This window comes from Poecilia mexicana, unplaced genomic scaffold, assembly GCF_051168715.1.
Source record: "Poecilia mexicana isolate PSO_F unplaced genomic scaffold, ASM5116871v1 scaffold_9, whole genome shotgun sequence".
Taxonomy (NCBI): domain Eukaryota; kingdom Metazoa; phylum Chordata; class Actinopteri; order Cyprinodontiformes; family Poeciliidae; genus Poecilia; species Poecilia mexicana.
In genome coordinates this window covers 24,116,230-24,136,412 of record NW_028263378.1, presented here as the reverse complement: position 1 = coordinate 24,136,412, position 20,183 = coordinate 24,116,230, and the positions used below count along the sequence as shown (strand labels likewise).

Below are 20,183 nucleotides of genomic sequence, written 5' to 3'. Positions count from 1 at the left end.
TTTACGTGTCTCTGCCAGCCAGCTTTGCACATCTAGAAAGTGAAACTTCTGCACAACAACTTGAGCTCAGACAGATTAGATGGAAAGCATATGTGAGCAGGAATTTTCAATCCCACAGATTCTTAACTAGACGTCTGGACCTTCGCTGGGTAATTCCAACACATAAATATGCTTTGATCTGAGCCGTTTCATTGTCGTCGTCTTAGAACGTGAACTTCTGCCCCTGTTTTAAATCTTTTGCAACATCTGAGAGATTTTTCTACATGTAGCTGCATCTTCTCATCAGCTCCAAAGAGTTTTGGCTTCCCCATAGGATGACGCTGCCACCACTCTGCCTCACGAAGGCGATTGCGTCCACGTATAGCCACACTATGCGTGAGCGCAGGCCAAAAAAGTTAAATTTTGTTCTCCTTTTCCTGCATTTTCATTGTGTTCATACATTCTGTTTTATGCATCTCTTCTTGAGGAACAACCTGCGGTTATTGTATCGACAGATTCTCACACCCAAGCCAAAGTTATCTGCTGCTCCTCCAGACTCTCCTTGCACCTCACGGCTGTTTGTGTTTGTTGATTCTTTTCATTTCCACATGGGTGGATTGAACAGATCTTTTTATCGCTGAACTGTCTGATGGTTGCTCTGTTTACTAAGCATCCTCAAGCCAGTTGATTATAGTTGATTGTATTAGGGTTAAAGGAGGCTAAATCTAAATACTTGAAACAGTTTTCAGATATTTATTTGCAAAGAACTTTATATGTTTGCACCACTTTTTGCTAGTATGTCAAAGGGGTGTCAAACTCATTTCCATTTTACGCCACATCAAGTTTATCAATGTCCTTAAAGGGCCGGTTGTGGCTGAATGTATTAATGAAACTACCTATTATATGGTTAACAAATTAACTTTGTCATTGAGTATTTTTAAAAATGTAATACAATTGAACATCTTCAATGTTCAATTGTATACTGCCGAATTGATGTAGTTTGGCACTATAGGAATAAGAAGACTCACTTGACAGATAAAGCGATATTGAGGTATAGAGCTGTTGTCTTGAAGTTCTGTCTATGTGGCTCTCTAGAGCCTTGAGGGCCAAGCAAATAGCTATGGCGGACCAGATTTGGCCTGTGGGCGTTAAGTTTGACACATGCGTTCTATCACATAAAATCCCAATACAATACATCGAAGTTTATGGCTATAACGGGTCAAAAAGTAGAAAAGTTTAACAGACACAAATACTTTGAAAGACACAGCATAGTCCGTTTTGGCTCAAATTCTTCTACCACTGTGTCGGTCAACTTAACATGGTAGTATACCTTAGATTTCCTCGTATCTAGCTGTTGCAGTTTTGCATATTTAAATTGAAAGCTTCACACATGAAAAGTGTGAACTTTGTAGAGCAGCCTATAAATTCAGAAGCAGGCAGCACATTAAAACCCAAACAAGCCAGGCGTGGAGCAGGAAAGCCGGAGTTCTGTAGAGTAACAGGTAAGCGTCTTCCCCCACCAGCATCTGTCCTCTTCTTGGAAAAGCTTCAGCTTGAAAATAAGAGTCCTCCAGTGGTGTTTGTGCTCTGATGAGAAGCATATGCCGGCTGCTTGTGTGTAATTACCCCAGTCGTTCCCCCCCCCCTCCTACCCCCCTTCTAAGCACACAAACATACATACACACACTTGCTAACCCCCAGTTACCCCCCTCCACACCCCAGTCTCCGGAAAACCCTCTCCTGCCCCCCTCTCGCTCCCCCTGCCCCCGGTTTAGCCAGCCTTGGGGAGAGCACGTGGGGGTGGTGGGGACTAACACCACACATGCTGTCTGTGTTTAATGTGCCCTGCCCTCGGGGACCTTGTAAACCTCCAAGATTGCAAAGAAGCGGCAGCGGCTGACAAACAAAGAGTCGTGACAGTGCTGTCAGTGTTTTACAGGCACCGACAAGGAAGGGGAGGAGGAGGAGGAGGAGGAGGAGGAAGAGTAAGGCAACTTGAAAGGCAGCAATACTGGGGGGAAAAAAAAAAAAAAAAGATTGTGATCGAGTATGAAATATCATCAGCCTGACACACGTCTGCAAGCTCTGTTTTTCATGTCAGAGTGGTTCTTTTTGATAGTTGGAATAACAATCGCAAGGCAGAACTCACGAGGCTCCACCCTACCTGATGGGGGTCTTCTTTGTCAGAGCGGCAGCAGCAGTGTTCAATAGGGAGAACAATGCCTTCATTGTGTCATTGCTGATGTTTATTGCTTCACTGACTGACTGCAGAGACTGTCAAAGTGAGCATCAGGCTGTAACTGGCTTTTATCCATCATCTTGCGCCTGCTGCTCCTCCAGTCCTTTGGGAAGTCGCTCGGATGAAAATGCTGACGGCGGCAGAAAGTGACTGCTCCGTCTTTGTCCGTGAGGCTTTGGCCAGGTTTCAGTTATTTGTTTAAGAAAAAAAAGAATGAATAAATGTATTAATTCTGTTAGTGCATCAACCCTCTGCTGTGCCCAAATTAGATCCATGCCGAGCACAACAGGCTTCATCATTTGGGTCCTTATTAATTAGGCTGCTGGTTATCTGATTTTGTCACTGTTCTTAGCAGCTGAGCTAAATAAAGCGGAGTTAATCTTTATTATCACTGCAACATGAACAAGCAAAGAGGCAAAACTGGAATCTGCTGAGAGGGGACAACAAAATAGTTTCTTCTGGTGGGGTTATGACGAATGTTCTGCAACCAGAAGATATTGAGACGACTTTATCTTGAGTGTTCCATGTCGTTAAAGGTAAATCTCCTCTCGATGACCTTTTTCACCTTTGCAGATATCGGCCCTGTGTCCATCACCACTGACCCGAAGAAGTTCCAGCAGGATCTGCAAGAGTTGTTTGTCCAGGTGCGAAAGAAAACACACAAAGCAGTTGTATTTATTTAGCTCCTCTATACCAACCAAACAAAACAATCAGGTGATTATGGTAAATTCTTGAACAAAGAGTAACATCAGCAAAAATTGCAGATGAGATCAACAGTATTTATTTATTCCAACAAGAGGAAGTGCTGCTGTGTTCATTGGTATTATGTTAATAATGTGTACGCGTTGCAAGATCTGACACGTTCATCCTGAATGTCGGCAACAAAAGTCGGATCCTGACATCCTTCACACACAACTTGAGTAAATGTGCTTCTTGTCAAACAGGGTGGAGGCGACTGCCCTGAGATGAGCATAGGAGCTATAAAGAAGGCCTTGGAGGTTTCGCTGCCAGGATCCTTCATCTATGTTTTCACCGATGCCCGGGCCAAAGACTTCCGCCTGAAAAGAGACGTTCTGCGACTGGTGCAGCTCCGTCAATCACAGGTACTAAGACTGAAAACTTGTGCTGCGATGCGCAGATTTAGAAGAGATTTGTGTGTATTTTTAAAAAATAAAGATCTGGATAATAAGCGTAGACAAAGTGGCGAAAAGGGACATGTTTTCTTTTTCTTTCAAGTGAAAACCTGAAACGTGTGAGTCAAAACGTTCTTTTGATGGCTGTTTCTGCCAGCTTTTCATATCTGTAGAGACAGAAACTTTATCCCATTCTTCTTTGCAAAATAGCTCAGCCTCATTCAGATTGGACAGAGAAATGTCTTATCTTCAGTAAGTTCTGCCACAGATTCTCTGTTGGACTTCAGCCTGGACTTTGACTGGGTCATTCTAACCTCGAATTTATCTAAATCTTGGCTGAGATCATTTTTCTCATTAACTTCAAAAGGCTTCACTGTCCCTGAAAAAGAGACTCGTCAGAAACCACGTCACACCTTTCAGGTTTTATTTACTTGCATTTTAAAGGCTTATGTGTTTTTTTTTTCCAGTCGTTTCAGTTATCCGTTACTTTGTCTTTTTTGATCTGCAACTTTAAAAAAAAAACAACAAAAAAACCCGCCTGACTCTCTGTGTCGTCAGGTTGTATTTGTGTTGACCGGAGATTGCGGGGACCGCTCTCAGCCCGGTTACAGGGCGTACGAGGAGATCGCCGCCACCTCCTCAGGACAAATCTTTCACCTGGACAAGCAGCAGGTGAACGAGGTAAGACCGTGACAGAACAGACTCAAGCATCTCATTTTTTACGTAAAATTAATGAGTTGAAGCAACACTGAAGATCAGGCACTCTGCAGCGTTTTGTTCATCTTTATTCTATTCGTGGAAACATGCTGCGCATTCCTGGCTCGGCTCATTAAAATAACGACTTTGTAAACAGAAATCGCCATCAGGCACTCATTTATATTTAACTGATATCTCAATATTCAGCAGCAATAAACTCTCTTTGTCTCCGTCTATAGAGCTGTCTAGCTATAGATTCGTTCTCCACAAAGGAAATGAAGAGTATAATGTTACCGAGCACCGTCAGGTAGCTGTGTCCTTCATGCCTTATGTAATCGTAAAGTGACAGTTACCATGAAAGGTAGGGTCAGGCTGAGGTCTGTCTGTCCACTTTAGATTAGAAAGACTTTTAAGAGTATTGGTGCGCTGATTTAATGGGGATATATTGCAGCAGAGAGCTGTCCAGTGGTTATGTGAAACACAGCGGAGGTGAATGGAAGTGGCTGAAAGAGAAAATCAGTCTGCTTTTCTCTTCAGAGTTTGAGTATAGTGGAGTAATGCAGGTGTAAAAATGTTAATCAGAGGACACTGTCTGTCACCCTATTCATTTTCTGTCACTTAGTTGGTTTTATAAAGGCTCTTCAAGCTGCGTGGTGTTTGTAGGGGAAGTCAGAATACTGACATGTATAATCTCTTTTTAATTAGCTCAGACACTGAGGGAAAAAAAATTAGCCTTTGCTGCAGCTAATTATTGAGGGAAAGCTTGCTGGGGGAAGGTTTGGAGAGACCATGCTGTTAATCATAGCTAAATATCTGGAAAAGGTAACGCTGCTTCTGCCATCATCTCGGTGTTGTCCGCATGAGATCACACATCCATTCAACACGTTCCAATTAGAATGACTTGTTCTGCCAAGGAAACAGCCTATCTTCTGTTTGCAGCAGACAGTGGTGCTCTGCAGTTCCAGGTGACATGTCGTCATCCACTTATGGTTGTCATCTTCTGTTTTAGGGAAGCGTGGCTCCATATGTGTATATATCCACTTTAATTATATTTTGTGCATAAAACTAACAGAGGAATGTTCAGGAGTGATGCCTGTACAGCCTCAAGCTGCTTAGGAACATTTCCTGTAGCCCATTTTGGTGTCAATAATAAAAAAGCAATAAAACTAGTTCATTTTTGTTAGCTTTATTGTGAACCCATAAAAAACGGAAACCTAATATTCTTGCCTGCATTTTTATTTTTATTTTTTTGATGAATGAAATGTGTCAGCTTATATGTAATGCAATCATGCCATCTGGTAGTTACACGGCTATTCATAGCTGCATAAATTTTCACCAGGGTTGTCCAAGCTTTCCATGCTGTTTTATTTACTTGCCGGTCTGGAGAAGAGCAGCAGCAGCAGAACAGGCACAGAGCCTATCAGACTGCTACAGCAGCAATTTCATTCAGTCTAATCAAACGATATTAAAACTTCCTGTTCATACGATACGGCTGAGGGATTCTTTTACATCGGAAGGAGCTTGTAACAGAAGCCACCCCCGCGACCCCCCGACCCCGCAACCCTCCCTGTTCTCTGGGGCCAAAGACAACTGGGGCTCGCTTCCCAGTCAGACGTAAAAGAAGCCAGAGTTTCCTCTGGAAGAGACACTGGTATCCTGCATGTCAACACAGGAGATGGCTGGGTAGCGCTGTGCTGGAGCCAGAGGTTCTGGATCCTGGTGGCCCACTGAACCTGTGAACTCTCCAGTGTTTGTGTGTGTGTGTGCGTGTGTGGGTCTGTTTCCTGTCAGCTCCTGCTTGTACGTATAGCATACATACGCCTGCGTGTGGGGCAGCTCGTTTCATTATCGCACCATAATCCTGCCAGCTGTTTAAAGAGAGCCTGAACGTGATTTTTTTGTGTGTGTGACGGGAGTATTAGGAGGGTGGGTCCAGTCTCGCTCCAACACCCCACCTCCGGACGGCTAACTTTTGACTGCTGCAAGTATTCAAGCAGATCTTTGGTGTACGGTTACACGCTTGCGCGTACTTGTTTTATTTTCTTGAATCCGTTTCGATTACACTTCTTGTGTGGCACGCATTTTTAGAAAATGTTGCAAATCTTTTAATCCCTAAAAACCTCAAAAGCGCTACCGCTCTGACCAAAATGTTCTCCCTTAATAACAGTTTAATAATGTGCACACAAATGACAGATACAGAGTCCTCTTTTTTTCTGTGTGCAGAGAGGAAGTTAATACAGAGCACTTATGTTACGCTCTAATCCCAGGATACGCTCTGTAATGGTTTTGCTCGTTCCAACGCAGCTGCTTAGTGGCATCGACTCAGTGTCCTCACACTACAGCTCCCTCTACTCTCAATATAACACAGCCTTTACATTTGACTGGTTGGGATCTGAGAGAGAATGTGCAAACGGGGAGGAAGAGCTCATGTTGCTGTGATGGAGTGTGAAATGTACATTTTATAATAATCTTTAAAATTCTGTTTATACACGAGGGCTTTGACTTTTAATTGATTATTTGCGGGCTTCCAGGTAACTAAAACTGAACATTTCAACACATTTTATTTAGATTTTATGTAGTAGTCAATAGAAACTAGTGCATAATTACAAGGAAAAGAAAAGCATTACGTGGTTTTCATGTGTCTTTACAAATAAATCTCTGCAAAGTGCGTTTTCCATATCTATTTAACCCCCGTCACTCTGAAGCCACTAAACTGAGCCTTACCTAAGTAAAGAATCCTGATAACTTAATTAAGAAAACCAAAGAATACAGCAGACATGTCGGAGAATGTTTTGGAGAAGCCGAAAGCAGGGTTAGATGAGTTTCAAAAAATCCAAAACTTGTCATGGAGTAACTTATTAAGACATAGGGAACCACGCAAACTCATAGATGCATGGTAACTCTGGGGGAGCTGCAGAGATCCACAGCTGGAATAGAATAATCTGTTAACAGCACAAACAAACAAAAAAAAAGATGTAGACTCTTCAGATCTTAACTGAGTGGAAGGAAACTACAAATACATATTTAAACGCAAGGAAATATCGATCAGCATTAAAATAGCCAATCAAGTGGTCGGATTTGATTTCATTAACACAATATGGTTGACGGGTTCGTGTTTTTCCGAGGAGAAAGGTGCGCATATTTGCGTGTACTGTTGCCCTTCTGGTTTCCTCATCATGTGGATTCGGTAGTGAGTCAAGGGGGTGGTAATGGTTCTCATGCATAAAATGAAATGTAGGTAACATCCACTCTTAAGTCTGAGCTGCCTCTCTCTAGCGGTCTCTGCGTGTCGAGGCCCCCGCCGAGAAAGGAGCAGGGGCTCCATCTGGTGCAGCCCACTCTTATTTGTAGCGGGACATTTCACAGCAAATGTCTGCGGTTGCGGTGTTTAAACCTGGGTAAAGACTAAACTGACCCCTGCCCACCGGGACGTCTGGAGTCAGGCTTCCTAACCGCAGCGTGGATACATATTTTTTTCTCATACGTGGATGAGTCAGGGGGGATGATGGGGGCAATCCAGCTTGTGCTTACCTCTCCTTCCCTGACTCATCTGTTGAGCTGCTTCGACTAACAGAGGGGAGTCCTTCCTGTAGGCCCACTCATCTGAGACTCGCGGGATGAGGTTACGCAGGATGTGTGATCTTTCGCCTTCCCGGCGTTTGAGACGGGGAGAGGCCGCGGAGCCCTGCCGAGGCCTGGACGGCGAGTCGTCCCGTCTCTGGGCTTTGCTTCCTTTTATCCGAGCCCTGAGCGGATTCAAACCAACTCCTCCCTTCGGTCTTGACTTGAACCAGCAGCGGTCACCGTCCAGCTGTCCGTCCCGAGCCAGATGTAGGACATCTTGGTTTGTAGTTTCCTGTTCTGCTGGTGATGACTGCACATGTGGCAGTCATTACAGCTGTTTCCAGTTTTCAAAGAGAGACCAGCTGCTGTCAGTACTCAATTGAAACGACACAGAGGGAAACAAAAAAAAAAGTAGAGATTTGATGATTGCGTTTTAAAAATTTGTTCTAATCTTCTGTTGGTTTTAAACTTCCTAAAATATATTTCTGGAAATAACGTGTCACGGCCCGGCTTTCGACATGAAAACATGCCTGCGAGGTTAAAATAAACACTAGACGTCAGTTGCTTGTTAAGCTTTCAGAAGATGGAAGAGTTTTGGTCTGTTGTGGCCAATGAAAGGAGACACTGGGAAATGTCTCTGGCTTCTGTTTCCATTTCTGGGGAAAACGAGAAGAAAACTGGGAAAATGTGGGAATCAATACCATCACAATTACTACACATAGAGAGTAAAACAGCTGTCAAAACTGAAAGTCTATAATGTCAGATGCGTCTCCCGAGAGCTTCTGAGTGACTTGATATTCTGAGTAATTACTGCTTTTGCAATTAGGTACAATCAACCTGTCCGTGGTTATTTCAGTTTTTGGATAACTTTCACTCTGCGCGTTGGGATGACTAAGTGAGCCGAGTGTGTCACCACCTGACCGAACCTTTCCCTTTAAATTTAATGGATTCTCTAGAAAAGTGTGTGTGGGGGGGGGGATACAGTCAGCGACCTCTGTTTCTGTTATCCTTAGTCAGGTTGTTCCGAGGACAAAAAAAAAAAAAAAAAGTTAGGTTCAATATGCAAGTTTGGTTCTAAAACACAGCCAGCGCTGCCACCCCCAGATCCAGCTATGCTTTTCCGTTCCGAGCAGGAAGCTGTGATTCATTAGAACCGGAGAAAGACTACTGTCTGAAATACTTCCACCGTGAGAGACGCTCTTCTGGGAATATATGCTTTAGAGTGCAGAAAACTGTATGTTATCAGTTTGACAGCTGAGACGTTTCACTTGTCTTTGTTTAGGCAAAAACCTCTCTCTGGAATACTTTAGTGATGAAAGCAAAGTCTAAAGACAAAGAGCAGGGAAGGGAAGGCGTGCCAGGAAAAGTCCTTCCGGTTCCTGCGCTGTGTATTTTAAGTTAAGAAGGAAGACCTCTGGTTAGCCGGATGATGAGCACGTCTCTTTGCACATACGTTTTTTTTCTGTTGTTGTTTTTGGTCGTAAAATTCTGTTTTTCCTCTCCTGTCAGGTTTTAAAGTGGGTAGAAGAGACGGTTCAGGCCATGAAAGTCCACCTGCTGTCCTCTAACCACGACAGTGCCCAGGAAAACAAGTGGGAAGTGCCCTTTGACCCCAGTCTCAGGGAGGTCACCGTCTCACTCAGCGGACCGGCGCCACAAATCGAGCTCAGTGACCCCTACGGTTGTTACGCAGTTTGCTTCCTCCCATCTTTTCTTGTACATTCACAGAATAATGAGTGACTTTTAAAATTTGAACACACATTTTACTGTGGTTTGCACAGGTATCAACATTTTACACATTTTCTTTCTTTCCTTTTAGCCACAAATTTAATGTATTTTAATGAGAGTCATTGTGGTAGAGCAATACAAAACAGACAAGTCAGGGAACAATACCATAAACTCTCAAAAACACCTGTGCCGATAAAACATTTTACTGGACGATGAATCGCCCCAGAAATTATTGCGATGAATGATAATATTGTTGTTTTGAGACCGTTTTCAATTAATGTTGACAATGGCACAAAAATGCAACGTTGCCCTCAAAGGCAATCTCAAAAGTTTAATTTTGTAAAGAACACTTAGCTAGAAGAAAAAATAATAAATAAAGCAGAAATAAAAACAACCCACAAGCGAAACCATGAATTACGTGGATTACAAAGTCTCTGTAAACAAAATCGGCCTTCAAAAAATATTGATAATCAGAATGAAAATTACTGAGTTAATTTAGTATGTTATTAATTGATTGATTGTTTATTCCAAATGTCTTACTCTCAGCGTCTCTCAGAGGACGCTGAGAGTAAGTAATCCATCTTCCAAAAATGAATCGATCCTGTCAATACTTGTTCATTTCTTCACACACCGGGAAAGGGGAATCAATAATCAGAAATCAGCCAAAAAAAGCAATGGTCACTCACTAGGGGAGCTGCAAAGATCCACATCTAAAGCTGAGAGGGGGAAATAGTAGATGTGCATTCCACAAAAATGTCTTCTACTAAAGCGTGGGAAGAGGACACCATTGTTGAAGTAAGCCAGAAGAAGCCCAGTTTGTAGTTTGCCTCAAGCCATGTAGGGAACACAGCATACTTTTGGAAGAAGATCCTCTTGTCAGATGAGCTTAAAACATAACTTTTTGGCCTGCATTCAGACGCTGCGTTTGGCAGGAAGCTAACCCCGTCCATCTTCATGATGACACACAGTGGGGGCAGCTTCATGTGGCAGGGAGGCTGTTGTCCTGTACGTCAGGGAAGCTGAACAGAGTTGATGATTAGATCTCTGGAGCCTGAATATTGCTGTTCAGCGATGGTCTCCGTCCAATCTGGCAGAGCTGGAGATAATTTGTTAAGAAGACTGGGGGAACAAAAACTCTTTAGATGGCCAAAACTGGAAGAGACATTCTCAAAAAACTCTTAGGCCCAAAAGTTGGGTCCCTTCAAACTGCTGACAAGGTGAACACAATGCATGCCATATTTTTCTGATTGAAAAACAATGTAAAATGGTAAAATGTATATTTTGTAATGTGCCTTGTAAAAGTCTTTCACAAGGCACCTTTACCTTGAATAATCTCTGTTTTCGCTTCTTTCCTCAAGGTCGAGTCGTTGGTGCTGAGCAGGGCCTGAAGGAACTGCTGAATATTCCCAACTCTGCTCGTGTCATCAACCTGAAGTTTCCGAGACCCGGATTCTGGAAACTCAAGGTACTTTGACTTGAGAAAAGTGGATACAAAATGTATTCTTTGGTTTCTTCGACAGTTGGCCAATTAAACTCTGCTATGTTACTTTTTAAAGGTGAGCTGCAGTGGGCGCCATACTCTGAGGGTCACCGGGGTCAGCAGTCTAGATTTCCGGGCCGGCTTTTCGACTTTGCCTGTCTCAGAGTTCAACCACACCAGAGAGAGACCAGTCAAAGGTGCTGACAGGCTTCTATTAGCATTTACATTTTTATGAAAAGGAGAAAGTGTGTTTGACGCTTGATATTTCCTTCCCCCCTTCCCCACCCAGGACTCCCAGCCCATGTCATGCTAAAATGTACCGGCCTGAAGCCGCCGGGTTACCTGAGCCAGGTGGAGCTCATGTCTGCCTCGGGACGCTCCTTACGCACCATCCCCGTATCTCTGCCCTCTGACCTCGGCCAACAAGGGTTGTGGACTCTCCCGGAGTTCCGCACCCCACCGCAGAGCTTCTTCATCAAGGCAACGGGCAATGACGAATCCGGCTTCCGCTTCCAGAGACTGTCGAGTGTTTCCTACACCAACATCATTCCAGGCAAGGCTACAACCAGCAATCCTCGCGGACATATTTCACCCACGTCAACACCTCGTCCATCTGCCCCGTGACCTTTTAACCTTTTGTTTCCTCCTTCCTGTAGATCCCCCAGCTGTGAGAATGCCTAATGTGGTAAGGGGCTTTTACATGCAGCCTGCCACCATTGGCTGCTCCGTGCAGAGTGACATTCCCTACAGGCTGAGATTTACCAGAAGTGGGATCACACTGGGAGAGGAGAAGCATTTCCAGTGAGTCCCCCCACCTCTCACCCTCCTCCTCGTTGTTTTCCTGATGCTCTTCTGCAGAGTTTGGTCTAACTTTCAGTCAGGTTCCTTTAGACGCGGCGCCTTCAAGCACGCATGACCCCTTTCATCGCTAATTAAGTTGCTCCCTACTCTCCCCAGTGAACACGGCTGCAAGGCATTAGTGTTGCCTGACTCTTGCATTTTATTGGCTCATCTGTCAAGAATCAAGCCTACACAGCCCATTTTTTGTGTTTTTGGAGAACATTACATATTCGATTGTGTCATCATAAAAAAATTAAAACTTCTTTTTTTTTTTTTGTCTGTTGATAATCTGCTTTAAATTACATTTATAAAGTATGACTGAATTTTGGTGAAAATATATCTGGATTATCCACAGATGAGAGCCTGCGGCTTAAACCCTAGTTTCACTCTCCGCAGACTCAGCCTTCACCTTCATGGTCCGTTTTTATCTCATGCAATCAAACGTAAGCCAGTAAGTGTAAATAATTTGAGTACATAATTCTTACTTCCAGCTAAGTTACAGCAGTGTAGAAAAATCTAATGGCGTAGTGCATATGTAGTTCTATGTGATATCTTTGTAAAATAATAAACCGCAGTTTCCCAGTTTTCTGTTTTTCTTCTTTTTTTTTGGGGTGGTTTGAGACCATTTTTTAATACGAAGCCAGTGGGAAACAAACAAAAATCTAACCTGTGTGCCACATGTTGCCTGATCCGCAGCAGCTCGCGTGCTTTTCTTCCTTACTGCTATGCGTGCCAGCAGAAGCGGCAGGATGCTTCCGGTTTATCGAAACAAAATCGCTCTCACAGTCTGCAAACACCACGGAAATCTCAAAACTTAATTAGTTTTTGGACAAATAGGCTCAGTGGGAGAGAGTCTATTCTCTAAAACACATTTATTCATATTGGCTACATAGTGAAGAAGTGAGGTAATTTATAGGCAGTAACTATGTCGATACAAAGGTATTTATACTTCTTTAATTAAAGCACTTCCTGTCTGATTTGTTCAGAAATTCAACATGAACAGAAAAAGTATTTGCCCCTTACAACTAACCTCTGATTTTGCTGGGAGGTTTTTTTTTTTTGTCAGACTTAAATTGCTTCAAATGAATATCCTAAATAATTCACATCAGCATGTTTGTATGTTGAACTGAATGTTTTGAAAAAGTAAAAGCAAATATATTAATGTCTTAAAATGTGCTAAAATCTTATCTTCCGGTGTGATAAAACTTAAGCTAAATCACTTGAAACTTGAGCTTTGACTTGGAAAAAAGTAATGACTTGTTAACCTACCACATGTGTTTTTCTATTAGGAATTCTGCTGTAGCATCTTGGGAGATCGCACATGCATCCGGTGAGGATGAAGGCACGTACGAGTGTGTAGCACAGAGCAGCGCAGGACAAGGACGGGCTTTAACGCAGCTCACCATTCAAGGTATACGACACACAAATGAGTTTAAGTTCTGGAGTTTAGCATTCATCACTGTCTTTCTTTACAAAGCTTTGAAAGAAGATCCAAGGTTTTCTTTTTTTTTTTTTTTTTTTATGAAATCCTTGCTTTACGTCTAAAACATCACCCAGACGCTGAGCATGCCAGCACAAACATTGTCTCTAAAAGGTAAACTGTTTCTGCTCTGTTTGTCCACCGCTGATAATTCTACTTTTATGTTTTGGTTGCGCTCCCACAAACACAGAGCCTCCTCCGGTCCTGAGGCCCGCAGTGAACGTGACTTCCTCCGTGGGGGGCGTGGCCGTGCTGTCTTGTCAGGTGGACGGCCACATGCGTCACAACCTGACGTGGCATCGAGCTGGCCGCGCCGTCCACGCCCGAGCGGGCCGGGCGAAGCTGCTGGCCGACTCGTCGCTGCAAATCAGCGGAGTTCGGCCACAGGACGCCGGGGCGTACCGGTGCGAGGCCACCAACGCCCACGGGCGCAGCGAGATCACAGTGTGGCTTCTTGTTCCAGGTACGGAAGGAAGATACCCTGTGGATCATCTGCTTAAGCACTTAACACGCCGGGGCCTCATGGCTCCGCTCAGGCTCCCGTCATCTGGTTTCCATTACTCCCCTAACCTCCTCGCAGTCAGAGTGAGCTACTTCCTTAACAGAAAAAAGAAAAAAGTAGAGCTCATCCGCCAAGCGTGATGTTAAGAGAAAAATGTGTTTTTCATTGCAGACATGCCCCTCAGTAAGCATCGAAAACAGGCAAATAAATGTGAAACTTGTTCGCGGTCATGATGTCAGACGTTTATCCACTTTGAGTTTAAGGTTGTTAATCTTTTGATAGGAAGTTATAAATGACATCATGCTGCCTCGACAACGCTCTGACTCATCGCTGTTTCTCTGTTTGCTTGTGTTTGACTCTGATTGCAGAGGCTCCTTCTGTGGAAGTTCGCCCCCAGACCCAAACGTTCTCCCGAGGGGACGAGATCCGCTTCGTCTGCTCAGTGTCCGGCTCCCCCCCTCCTCAGGTCTCCTGGAGCCATGGAAACGTGGCTCTAGCTAATCAGCCAAGGTAAGAGAACGCTAAGCCAACTCCGTGGAGAACCGTGGAGTGTCATCATCATCGACTTTTACACTGCCTTCCCAAAAAAAAGTTGCTCTTTTCAATTTTTCCAACCTTTTTTGAGTTTTGTCACTTCACAAATACAAAGTTCAGTGCACTTCATTTGGATTTCATTCATTTGGGAAAAATGAAAAGGGTGGCTTGAGCATGTTTCTGGCCCTCCTGTACACTGATACCCCTAAATGAAATCAGCTGCTATCAGTTGTCTTTTGAAATCACCTAACTACAAGAAATAGGCCCAAGAGGTTTTACTAGGGAACATTAGGGAACAAACAGCATCATGAAGACGAAGGAACACAACCTGGAGGAAGTTGTGGAGACGTTTAAAGCAGAGTTAGATCATAAAACAACATCCTAAGCACCGTTCAGTCCATTGTTTATTGAAAGAGTAGGACGCAGCAGTAAAGCTACATGGCTATCCACCTAAATCTGACAAGTTGGACATGGAGAGCATTAATTAGAAAATAAGCCAAGAGGCCCTTGGCAACTCAAAAGGCAAAGATCAACATCTCAAGTGGGACAATGTTCAGACAGGACAACTCTACAGAGTTGGTGGTTATGTAAGAGCGGGGAGAAGAAAGTCATTATTGAAGGGAAGCAATAAGATTTAACGGTTTACCACAAACCATTCTGACGGCTCAGCAACATGTAGGAAGGCGCTCTGGTCAGATGAGGCCAAAGTTTTGATCAACATGCAAAACTCTGCTAACACTGGATATTACTTGCCACTGTTGCACATGGTGGTGGCGGCATTATTATGTGTCGTTGCTTTTCTTTAGTAAGGACAAGCGAGCAGGTCAGAGTTGATGGAAAGCGGAATGGAGCTGAACGCAGGAAAGTCCTGGTTTAAAAAAACCTAGCGTAGCAGAGCAACAACCCTAAACAAACAGCCGGAGCTATGTAAAATGGCTTGGGTCAAAGCAGAATCATGCGTTAGAATGGTCCAGTCAAAAAATCCGAAAAGAATGTTAAGACATTCCCTAAAGATTTGCCACTTTAGGGAATGTGGATGTGTATCATTTTCCTTCCACGTCAAAACTACTGTGTTAGTCTGGCACATAGAAATCCAATGAAAAAAATTGAGGTTTGTGATCTTAGCATGACGAAGTGTGAAAAAATGTGTAGCTCTGGGTTCAAAACATCAAACCAACTTGTTGTGAAAGGTTTTCTTGAAACTGTTTGTATGTATCTGAACTTTCCATGTGTATAAAAATATTTCCCCTTTAGAAAGAGGGAAGTCGAGATAGTCGAAGTCGAGATAGAGACATGTTCCGATGTCTCTATCTCTACATCGGAACATGTCAAATAATATCATTTTGTGTCGTCTGTGTAACACAGATTCAGTGTAAACAGGGCAGGAGTTTTGACCATTCGCGGAGCCCTTCCAGAGGACGCCGGGGACTACACGTGTCAGGCGACCAACGAGGCCGGGAGCGTCACTCAGTCTGCGTCGCTAACGTATGCAGGTAATCTTTGCAGATGTCTGCTGCAGGTTACTGTTATGTTGCGAGTGTGGCCACATCCTGTCTCTGCCACACACCGTCAGATATTTCTCCCCTTGTTCTGCGAGTCCTGACAGCGGCGGAGCCGTGGTGTCAGTTAGAGCTGTCAGCCCCGTCCTTGACGGAAACGCTAACAGTGATCGAGAGTGGCAGCCTCCTCCCTAAGGCAACCCCGGTGTTATAAACCCGCCGAGTCTGAATGTCACGTTTAACAACACTGATCTGTCAAATCAGACGTCTGCATGTAAGATGTGTACAGTGCCTTGCAAAAGTATTTATTCATCTGGAGCCTCTTTAGTTTTCCAGTTTTCCCGCACATATTCTGTGTGGACTCAGGTCTTGACTTTGGATAGGATATTTCAACACATGAATGCGCTTCGATCATTAATCCTTCTGATATGTCACCGAAAGCCAAACCACGCAGATTTATATTAGCAAAATAAAAATTGACAGTTGTTCATTTCATTTTTCCTATTTCAAAGGAACTTCAATAAAATTGATTTTATTGTGAGAAGATGAGGAAAAAGTCTAAGCAGTGTGAAATACTTTTGCAAGGCGTTGTATCTGTTTAACTTTTTTATCTTTGTGTTTTGCTGAAATATTAACATTTTTTGACATATTTCCCCCACAGAGGTGCCAAGATTAACAGTTACTCAGCAGGTCGTGCTAGTATCTGTCGGTAGTGACGCAACGTTGGCATGCCAAGCCACAGGCGTTCCTCCTCCCCTCGTCCGCTGGTTCAAAGGTAAGTCGAAGACAAACGGTTCATTCTTTGCCACGGCTGTGGGGATACTTTGGTTGAAAAAGCAGCTGTTTTGTTTGTGTTTCCAGGTGAGCTCGAGGTGGGCTCTGCTCCTTTCGTAGAGCAGGATGTGCACAGCGGGACCTTGCAGATTCGAGGCGTGCAGGAAGTCGATGCTGGTCAATATAACTGTGTGGCCAGCAGCTCTGCTGGAACCTCCACTGGCACTGTTAGTCTAGAGGTTGGAGGTAAGACCACAATTTACTGCTCTGCATAAAGATTGTGTTACTCTCAAGCCCAAACAAAAGGAAAGTCATCTTGTGCCACTTCCACCTCCACAGTGGGCCCATTGTTTTCCGAGGCACCGGCCGACGTGAGCGCCAACGTGGGGGAGAACATCACCCTTCCCTGCATTGCCCGAGGTTTCCCACAGCCGACGGTGAGCTGGCGCAGGAAGGACGGCAGGCAGTTTCTCGCAAGGACAGGCAGCGGCAGCAGGACAATGCAGACGGAGAGCGGCCATCTTTCAATTCAAAGTGAGTGCGCTTCGGTTCCACAAGGGGCTAATACTAGTTTACTTGCGCTGACCCAAGTGAGTTACTGTGGAAAAGGTGCCAGAACCACATAAAGATGGCTCCCAAGCATCCAACTGGATAAAAGCTGCATATTTCCAGTCACTCTTCTTGACTTCATTTTTTTTATGTTGTGTAACACCTTGTTAAGATTAAATAAACACACAGTTGAAACCAAATACTTATGCTTAAAAAAAACCTAACTTTTTTTTCCCCCTTTCTGTCTGATATTAAATCAGATTAAACTGCCGTTTTGGAGACCCATTTGCACCCACATTTTAACATCCTGAATAACCGCTTTAGCTGTTGTGTTTCTCATCATAATTTCTCTTCACAATGCTGTCTTTGTGAAGCAGCAAAACATCCACAGAGTTTGATGTTCCCACCGTCACAGTTGGCTCTTTCGATCTTCCCCCTTCCCATTTTTCGTCAGAGAAAATTATGAATTATTATCAAACGTTTGCTAAACCACAGCATATTTATCTGGGCTTTCTGACATTTTCTATCACATGGTGATACAGTAAGTAAACTAGTACATTTCAAGAAATCGTTCTGGTAATTCCATCTGACTTAATACCGAAATTGTTTATTTGATTTAATGTCAGACACAAAAAAGAAGGGTGCATTTATATTGTGTATGCAGTTATTTTGTTTCCTGACTTTTTGACCTTGTATTCACTGTTGATGACAATATTAAGCACAATATATTGTCCTTAATATTATAATATAATATTGCTAAAGAGAAATTGTTACATTTGTATGGACTGCTTCTGTCACTGCAGAAGCTCCTGACTGACCTAATTTATTAGTTTTACCTGTTCGGTTTAAAACAGCAAATAATCCGCATTCGGCAATCCCCAACATCCATCCACCTCTTGTTTTAACTTTCATGCTCTTTGTCCTGACTTTCAGTGTCACTAATGCCCGTCATTACCTGCTGTAACCATCAGCTGGCTAGCTAACACAAGAATTTAATTATAGGTCAATTTTACCACATGTAATGTCCAGGGAATTCACCAAGGAGGGGAAGTGTGTGTCAGCTGGCTGGCAGCTGAGCTAAGACCATTAATCCCCCCTTTTTTTTCTATTTTTAAACCAGTAATTACAGGGCCGTCAAAGCAATAATAACACTGGTTATTGAGAAGAGGTCTTACGAGCTGTAGCTCCTAAGACTTGATGTCCTACATAAAGAGATTATTCAGAGTGAGAGTCGAGACGTTCCCGTGCCACATGTGATCTGTTTCTAAAGGCGTGTGTTTGACTGCAGGTGTGTGGATGCATGACGAAGGCGTATACATATGTGAAGCCAAGAACCAGTTCGGGACCATTAAAGCTGAGGCCAGAGTTAGTGTCACTGGACTGGGTAGGCTTTCGGCAGCAGTAACACCAATCCAACAAGCCTCATTTTCACACTTCCTGGCTCTATTTATTGTTGTTCTTTTTTAACTTTCTTTTCCTACAGAGCCTCCTGTCTTAGCCCAAGCTCCACCAATCATCACCACAGGCGCTGGCCAGTCCCTGAGCATCCCTTGCATGTTGCTGGGTGGAATACCGCTTCCAGAAAGACATTGGTCCAGTAATGGAAAACCTGTATGCCTGACTGGAATTAAATATATTTGTTCCAATATTTCTCTTCATTTTTTTTTAAGCATGTGTTTGTTTTGCTTTTTTTGTTTTTTTTTATTGTTATTGCTTGAACAGGTCCAAGTGAACGGGAGAATGTTCATAAGGAGTGATGGCAGCTTGTACATTGAAAGAACCCTCCCAGAAGACACTGGGACTTACGCTTGCACTGCAGTGAACGTAGCGGGCTCCACGAACATCACAGTCAGCTTGGAGGTGCAAGGTAGGAAACTAATGAAAGAGGGAGCAGCTTAGAAAGCTTAGTCACTCTAGTAGAAGTAGGCAAAGGAAGAATTTTTACCATTTGTTTCAACTATGACACTTTGTACCCTTAACCCCCAGAACTTCATTTCCTGGAACTTTGTCAATTATCTGTGTGTGTTTCCACTTTGTCCAGATCCATCAGATTTTTTCTTAGTAAATGACCCCCAAATCTTCCTTCTGCAGGAAGGATTTTTTTCGTTAGTGGTTATGGTGTAACAGCTGAAGAAAGTCATTTTAAATTTGTTAGAATGTGTAAATGGATTTAACTCTACATAAAATGCTCCAGTCGTAACTTAGGAGTTTGCGTCAGAGAGGAAATGCAGTCTAGTTGCAAAAACTGTGATTTTCAGTAGAAAAAGTATAACAAATGATTCTGACACAGACCCTTTATGCATATTATAACTTATATAGAGTCACTCCTAACTTTAAATCACTTTCACAGTGTTTGTATGATCAGAGCAAAAAAAAAAAAAAAAAACGAGGAGCGCTCTAGTCAGGATTACAACCCAGTGGTCCATAGCTGTAACGTGTGATTATTTCACCGTGGACTGTGAAGGGTGAAGGAGGAATGCTCCTACCAGAGAGCTGAAAGCAGAACTAATTGCTTTATGTATTATTTTCACCTGGACAAGCAGGTTTTAATAATGCATATAAGAGTAAATATATTGATATTTATTAGGTATTGATGCTGACTGTAGTTAGTGGTTTTACTAATACCCAACAGCGCATGCTCGCATGTAAGGTTGCGACGTTACGTTCTGTTGTCTTGGTTACCAATAAATCCACATCGGCGTCCGTGTCGCTCCTTCATGTAAAGTATTAGACAATAACCTGACTATATTACGCTTTTGTACACTATACAATTTAACGCGAGTGAACTGGCTTAAAGTCGTCGCAAACACAAACACCAAATATTCTCATTTCAAAGCTTAAAAGTCCCAGAAACCTTTGGCTGTCAACAAGCTTTAACTGGGAGAGATGAGAGAAATAAATCAGTAGTCACAGTTACTACAGATGGTGAACTGAGTTAGTTTGAGGTCAACAATTGAAAGTTTCTATGGATGCCTCGCCCTCATGTTCACACTTCCTGCTAAGCTAGTGGAGTAAAATCTTCTAGTTTCATGTTAATGTTTTTTGGTGGATCGCAGTAAGACTGGTTTAATTTACCATCTAATTATGCGCTGCAAAGCTTCTTTGCTCGGTTTCCCGTTTTACAGCTTCTCTCCGCCGGACACTGCCGGGTTCGAAAATGTGCCGACTCAGCGCTGAGCACGAAAT

At 43.3% G+C, this 20,183-nt stretch overlaps 1 protein-coding gene across 1 annotated transcript in view; it reads left to right on the top strand.

The window, feature by feature from the left end:
* hmcn2 (hemicentin 2) overlaps positions 1-20,183 on the top strand; it is a 60,853-nt gene that overhangs the window by 1,534 nt on the left and 39,136 nt on the right. Inside the window, exons 2-18 of the mRNA XM_088009032.1 lie at positions 2,792-2,862; positions 3,163-3,321; positions 3,910-4,032; positions 9,121-9,292; positions 10,698-10,804; positions 10,896-11,016; positions 11,109-11,372; positions 11,476-11,620; positions 12,949-13,070; positions 13,330-13,602; positions 14,010-14,151; positions 15,541-15,668; positions 16,336-16,449; positions 16,536-16,694; positions 16,788-16,982; positions 18,286-18,381; positions 18,481-18,864. Of these exons, the coding sequence (XP_087865158.1) occupies positions 2,792-2,862; positions 3,163-3,321; positions 3,910-4,032; positions 9,121-9,292; positions 10,698-10,804; positions 10,896-11,016; positions 11,109-11,372; positions 11,476-11,620; positions 12,949-13,070; positions 13,330-13,602; positions 14,010-14,151; positions 15,541-15,668; positions 16,336-16,449; positions 16,536-16,694; positions 16,788-16,982; positions 18,286-18,381; positions 18,481-18,864 (2,775 nt within the window). The remainder of the gene's footprint in view (positions 1-2,791; positions 2,863-3,162; positions 3,322-3,909; positions 4,033-9,120; positions 9,293-10,697; positions 10,805-10,895; positions 11,017-11,108; positions 11,373-11,475; positions 11,621-12,948; positions 13,071-13,329; positions 13,603-14,009; positions 14,152-15,540; positions 15,669-16,335; positions 16,450-16,535; positions 16,695-16,787; positions 16,983-18,285; positions 18,382-18,480; positions 18,865-20,183) is intronic.